Raw genomic sequence first — 6,853 nt, forward strand, 5'->3', positions numbered from 1 at the left:
ACATCGCTTTCTGATTGTTTTAATAATTATTTATATAAGTGATTAAATTTTAAGGTTAATAGAGGCTTATTCTTAGTTTGTTTTACAGTAATTAAAACTTTTTTTCTTTTTTTTTTAATATCTTACAGCAGTGGTTCCCAACCTATTTTCCCAGAGAACCCCCTTTATGCAACACCAAAAAACTTGTGCATTCTGGCTGACTTCTTTCCTTTGATTAAAAAAAATTAAGGTAGTTACCAACATATATCCTCTAAAAGACAAATAGACAAATCATCTGCGCTGTGGGATTTCTTAGACACATTTCACTGATGAAATGGTTCAAAGTTTGTGTTTTTGGGCTCTCACCACTAGTTCCATGTGAATGAAAAACCCAAATAAAATCTTAAGTGAATATACAGTCAAAGCCTTTAGGGGTCCCTGGGTACTGTGGAAGTTTTTTTGAGCCAGCAGGTCTTACATGTTTGGATCACACACAACTTGTATCATTAATATTCATCTGGCACCTCCATTTCATTTTATAGTTTTGTTTTGATCTAAATTACAGCGTAGCTATATCAATTACATTTTGTTACATTTCTAGAGGACATAATTTGTCCCTGTGGTCATTGTTTCAAAGATATGCATGAAGTACGTTGAAAAAGCAAATAATTTCCTTAAGTTCATGCATTATCCTAACTGCCAATTCCGATTAAGGGTCGCGGGGAAGCTGGAGCCTATCCCAGCAGTCTTGGGGTGAAAGGCAGGGTACACCCTGGACAGCTCACCAGTCCATCGCAGAATTTACTTAAGCTGTTCAATGGATATGTACTAAATTCATGTTAAACCAATCTTAATTTTATGAATACAGAGAAAAGAATGGTTGAATGTATTGACTGTTTCACAAACTAAACAGTAGAGGGGGGTGTATTGCACGAGGCACACTACGGAAAAAAAAACTAAGGCATGCTTGTGTTAATATACTGTATATTGTGAGAATATAACTTAAGCCAATTCTCAATAATTAAAATGTTTATAACATTTTTACAGTGTTTAAACTTTTTATATGAATTAAATGAATATCTCCTATATAAACATCTGTATGAAAAAGTACACATTTGTAGACAGTACATAAAATAGTAATACAGTACATATTACAAAGTTCAAGAAATATATTAAGCTGCATTCAGTATAAACTGTACAATGGATGTTTAAGAGGGGAGCATATTTTGTACAGGGAATGTGCAAAATTAATGTCCTATTACTGGGCCTTGATATACTGGCAAAGAGAATAGTCTTCTAGTTTTTCTCTACAAATTGAGGGCCCCTTTTAAACTACGTCCTTCGGTCAGTAACAGACTGTGCAAAAATATACAGACGATAAGCAACGCCACAGGTCAGCAGGAGTCACTATGAAGTCAACTCAGTAATGGCTGAGCTCCTCTGGAGGAGGAGGAGGGAAGTTGTAGCTCTCGTCGCCTCCAATGTAGGCGCCAATGCCACTGCTTTGGCTCCCCCACTCGTAACTGTCAGCAGCTAAGCTGGAGAGGAGATAAGAAAAAAAATTATCTATGACATTTTACTTCATAATAATGCCACGTACGATAGGTTTTAGCAGACAGGATTGTAGTACTTTTACCTGGCTTGGATGTTCTGTGGCATGACGCTCCATGCTAGATCATCGTCGCTGTCATAGCGCCGTGGGTTGTCAAAAAAATAAGCCCTTGAAGAGAAGACATGACCAGGAATGCCAGAGCTGCTCTGCAGGAGCCAAAAACAACAAAAAAAAAAAACTAAAATAGCATACTGAGCAATAATAACATACAAAATCTTCAGACCCCATTTTACATAATCTGATATAACACTTCCCAAACTGCTTCCCACATGCAGTCTAAGACTTTGGAGAAGTTTACACTTTTGATCTGAACTCAAATTCAATTAACTCAATGAGGGGATCATAATCCTAAGGTAGGGAACCTCTGGCTCACCCTGTCCAGGTTAGGTTTCCGAACTCTGAAGAAAAACACTACAAGAGAAGTGGGAAGCAGCTCCCATATGAACAGAATCACTCCAAAGACGATGTAGCCAGTGTCACCAAGAGTAGACTGTAAATCTGCCTGGAAAGAGAGGAAAAAAATGTCTGAAAATATATAGCAATATAACAGCAATGCAAAAAGAATATATTTTAAATTAAATCAAACTTAATTTATATTGATGTAAATAATAAAATGAAAAATATTACATTTATTAGTTTAGAGTTAAAAGAATTCAGCAAAAGTGTGCCACAATTATAGAGAAACTTTTTGTGAGCAGTGGCGTCAAAAGTATTCACATTCATTACTCAGGTAGAAGTATATATACTCAGGTTTAAAAAGACTTCTGTATAAGTAGAAGTACCAACTCAAATTTTTTTACCTAATTAAAAAGTGTAAAAGTACTTAAAATTTAGGCGGCGGAGCCTACATTGCACTCCCCAAAATAACATTTTTATAAAAGTTATAATGACTATAACGTTATATCAGAATGTTAATACTAAAAAAGCTGGGAAGCACTACACATTTTCAGCAACATAGATTCTGATGAAAGATGAACTAATTTGAGTGCAATGCAAATATTTTATAAAACCATATATGAGCTATAAGATGAGTTTTATGGCTTGAATGATATGATGACTGTAACCATTCTAATGTTGCAAAGAGTCCAACTGCAAAAGGCATGTTATCAACAACCTTTATTAAAATATAAGCAAATATAAGCTTAGCTGCAGGAATCAGCGAGGGCAACTGATGTATATTAGGACTCAAACAAAAAAATTAAGCGATAATTGATAGGAAAAACAAAAAAAATTACTAATTATATATATATATATATATATATAAATTTAACAAGATAAAAACAATGAAAAAGTACTAGTTAATGTGGACTCCTTGCCACTATAGCTCAACATATGATTAATGAAGAAACTAATTTTACCCCTCCTTCTCTAAAGGGAAATGTGGCTGTTTTGGCTCTGTAGATTTCTAACTGGACTCCTTGTTTTATACTTCTGCACACTGTTATAAATGCTTTGGGAATCGTGACCCTCAGACCTTGTCTGTTCTTCTACTTTGTTAAATATGTTTGGCTTAAAGCTCTTGCCAAAGATTTAAATCAATTAACTAAACTTTCTATCATACATTTGCACTCAATAGGAGCCTAGAAACCAGTTAGCACAGTGATACCTAGCTTAACATGTAAATCCCTGTCAAAACACAGGGTTTTTTCACACCTAAATTTTTGGAGTTAAACAGGATATACTTTAACTTGTGGATTATTGAGCTTTAGAGGTGCTTATGAGCAGATTTGACTGTGTTTCAAGCTTTCCTCTTAACTAACAAAATCTAATTATGCTAAGCTAAGCTAACTGCGTGTTGGCTCCAGCTTCATACTTCCTGCAAAGTGGAGTCATTGTGCAGTTTTTCTCCTTTGATGCTATTTCTGGTAACTCACCTGGTCTGACACGTTGTACCAGTCATAATCAAAAGAGTTAATACTCTTGTTTGCAAGTCCCAGCACAACCAGGTTGTAGCATGCCCTGGATGCATACAGGAGGATGACGATGGCTCCGATGACTGTCACCTGGCATACAGACGTCCCCTGCACAAGATCATACACACAGAAAAATACAAAAGAGCCCATTTAGACTGAAATAAGACAATCTGGTGAAAGAATCTATGAAATCTTGTGTAAATTACACAGACAATGAAGGCAGGAATAGCTCCTGATGAAGATGAATCACCTCAGAAAAGTAGAAATACCTTTGCTTTTATCTGATCTCACCTTGGACTCCAGGTAAATGTTGGCCAGAGACATCTTGGCAATCTTGTAAAGACATACAGAAAGCGAGATGGCACACAGAACAAAGAGTGTGTCGTTGATTGCAACCCTCACTAACACAATAGTGTGTGCCTCTGCGAAGGACATCCTCACCAGCAGGGCACACACTAAATTCACAACTAAAAACACCAGGCTGATGAACAGGAAGAGGAGGTACAGCGGCAGCCTGTCAGTCAGAGAGAAAACAGACTCGTTTTACCATTTATTACATTCTACTTCACTCTTACTATTCAAACTCCCCCCAAAAAGCAGTGCACAAACTGCAATCCAGTGGGCACCTGAACTTACCTGTACCTCAGAAGCTCTGGTGCATATTTTGACTTTGCCTTGAAAACAACCTATGAGTAAGGGGAGAAAAAAAAAAAAAAAAAAGACATCGTCATGCAAATGTGTCATGCTGTTTTGGTAAACCATTTTCACTTCTCTATTCTTGCATCCTGAAGAAACAAAAGCCCCCAAAACAGGAACCTTGTTGAAAAGGTCTGAACTGGTCACAAAAAGCACAGGACCACAGTGCTTTTTTCTGCCTCTCTATAAAATTGTCAACAGTGGTTCACATCGGCACAAGAGGATTATGCTCAAAATAAGCTTGAGGCAGAGGTCAGAGAAGCTATTAGTGTAGCTGTTACACAGATTATGTACGTAGTTGAAGGAATGATTCAGCACATCAGACTGTAGCTGATATAATAATATGGTGTTACACTGATGACACAGTGTAATATTTTCTGGATGGCAAAAGGCCGTCAAGTGCTTTAGTAGTAGCATTCGTCCTTCCATTTCATTACACTTATAACAGATTTAATAAATTTCTACATCCTGATTTCAGCTAACTGTAAAGAAAACCAGACCAAAATGAAGGACTTCTTAAATGTAAATATGTTTTCCTTCTTAAATACACCCGTGTTTACCATTTTCCATCTGGTAATACATATCTATGAGTGAAAAATATTCCAGCTCCAGCCAATATGGGTAATCAATTTATTTATCAGCTGAATTTAATAACTTGCAATCTGCCAGGATGTGTTTATTATTAATGCAGTTTAAAGTTGAATAAGACAGACACTACTAACAGACTGGATATTTTGCTAAAGTGTAGCACATTACCAGCCACTTACTAGTTTACCAGGAGGCTCCTTTTAGATATAACATGAAAATGGATGTATGTTTTCCTCAGAATCTTCTTTATGCTATTTAAAGATTACTCTCAGTGTATGTAGCCTTTTATTTCCCAACCACATCTGATCCTCATCCTGGTAATGTTACAAAATCCTGCTTGTTTATAAGTAACTAATTTCTTTAAAAGATGTGTGTCAGTTTTTGCAACTCCACCACATATGACAGATAAAAACATCTCATCTTGCAAACTCACCTGTGCAAAGTAGAGGTTCATGAGGCTGAGTGTGAAGAACTGCAGGCAGACTGGGAAGCAGTAGAGCAGCCAGAAGGGAAATGGCCCCAAAGTATTGGCAGTGACAAAGTTCCTGAAGTAGAAGGAAAAGAGCACTGTGCGCAGGGCCGACCACAGCAGGCACAGGAACAGGAATACAGTCTGGTAACTGAGGCGCTTGTGTCTGTACCGCAGGACCAGCCAGAGCTGCACATAGATGAAGATGAAGAGGAAGGAGTAGAAGATGGTGTAGACCACTGTCAGGCCCAAAGTGACGTAAGGGGGAACAGCTGGACTCAAAGTGGGCAAAGGCAGGGACTTCTCCATCTGAGACGGCTCCTTCTCCTCCAGCATGGCCTCCATGACGGGCTCTCCCTGGCTGCGAGGGGAGGTGGGGGGTGTCTGCCAGTGTTAGATGCCAGTCTCTGACTTCAGAGACACAGCCTCTCGAGCTCCCTGGCCCAGCCGAGGAGTGAGATGAGCCGCAGCTAAAATGCAGAAAATGGGGAAGAAGACGAGGCTGCGGATGCGGCTGTCACAAAGCGCGAGGACTGAAAGGAGGCAAGTCCGACTCCCTGCAGCAGAACCAGAGACAGCCAGAGACCACGGCACATGATCAGTGATGAGCACCCACCAATTTGTCGGGACTTGAAGCGGCCAGGAAGCTGCCGAAGCGGCTCCGAAGATCAGTGCGAGGAGGACCAACCGCCTCCTCACTGCGCGCTGGTTACGTGACGTTACGCATCAGCTGACGCACGCTGCTGTACCTTTAACCCTGTGATGGGGCTTCCCACCACTGCTCTGATCCCAAGAGGGCAGCTCCGAGCTTTTACATGTAGTTACTTTCATTTTTCTTTTCATGCATCAAAACACTCACATTTATCTTATAAGATAAATATCTATTGATGAAAAATAAACATTGTGTAACATCAGAAGCACGGTGGACAAAGTAGGCAGATCCCTGTTCGTTTTAGTAAATGGAACGTCTTAAATCACAGAAACTCAGAAGACCAGGAAATTATGATAAATTTACAGAGTTGCGTCATTTATTAAAAAACCCTATGAAGTTTATTAAAACTAAACACGACCTTACCAGTTATCTCTTAAATAAAAAGGGATTTTTTTAAACTTAAATTTGATTGACATGTTAAGAGATGGAAAAAAAATGTGTGGCTTTATTACCTCATCCTAAGGAAACATTATTTAGCGACTTAGGACTGTTTCCTTGAATTCTTCTTCATAAAACCAATTTTCAATTATATAAACTTGCTACAGAAATATTTAAAATGGTGAACAAACAAGGTAATAGAGTCTTAACCAGAGGTGCAGTAAGTGGAAACTGTGAAAAAAGAAAATTATATCTGGTCAATCATTCATTTCAGTGAGAAGAATATAACCCGTGGAATGCATTAACATCTCAACTACAGAAACTGACAAAAACCTAAGGTTTTTAACACATATATAAAGAAATGGTTGATACTGAAAAAAATCTGTGAACACTGACAGAAATCCTATCACGTTCAAAATTGCACACAGACCTGTATACATGGAAGCACACACATACACAGACACCCCTCAAACTCCATTTTTCCTTCTTTTGTGCCAAATCTTGTA

General features: G+C 38.3%; 1 protein-coding gene across 1 annotated transcript; it reads right to left on the bottom strand.

Moving 5' to 3' along the window:
- Positions 1–1,303: 1,303 nt before the first annotated feature.
- On the bottom strand, positions 1,304–5,923 carry gpr137ba (G protein-coupled receptor 137Ba). The gene is made up of 7 exons (XM_079249468.1): positions 5,222–5,923; positions 4,141–4,190; positions 3,796–4,018; positions 3,466–3,612; positions 1,965–2,093; positions 1,616–1,737; positions 1,304–1,517 (listed from the first exon to the last, which is right to left on the bottom strand). Exons 1-7 carry the CDS (start codon positions 5,600–5,602, stop codon positions 1,400–1,402), a joined length of 1,170 nt encoding a protein of 389 aa, XP_079105594.1. The 5' UTR covers positions 5,603–5,923; the 3' UTR covers positions 1,304–1,399.
- Positions 5,924–6,853: the final 930 nt, after the last annotated feature.

The sequence above is a fragment of the Telmatherina bonti genome (genome assembly GCF_933228915.1).
Source record: "Telmatherina bonti genome assembly, chromosome: 11".
Classification (NCBI taxonomy): Eukaryota; Metazoa; Chordata; class Actinopteri; order Atheriniformes; family Telmatherinidae; genus Telmatherina; species Telmatherina bonti.

What these genes read in the sequence shown, in the direction of transcription:
- gpr137ba (XM_079249468.1), bottom strand. Translation starts at nt 5,602, where the DNA reads ATGGAGGCCATGCTGGAGGAGAAGGAGCCGTCTCAGATGGAGAAGTCC. An exon ending in TGAACCTCTACTTTGCACAG is followed by an intron (nt 4,191 to 5,221) that starts GTGAGTTTGCAA and finishes CCTTACTCATAG; the next exon opens with GTTGTTTTCAAGGCAAAGTC. An exon ending in CCAGAGCTTCTGAGGTACAG is followed by an intron (nt 4,019 to 4,140) that starts GTAAGTTCAGGT and finishes TCTGACTGACAG; the next exon opens with GCTGCCGCTGTACCTCCTCT.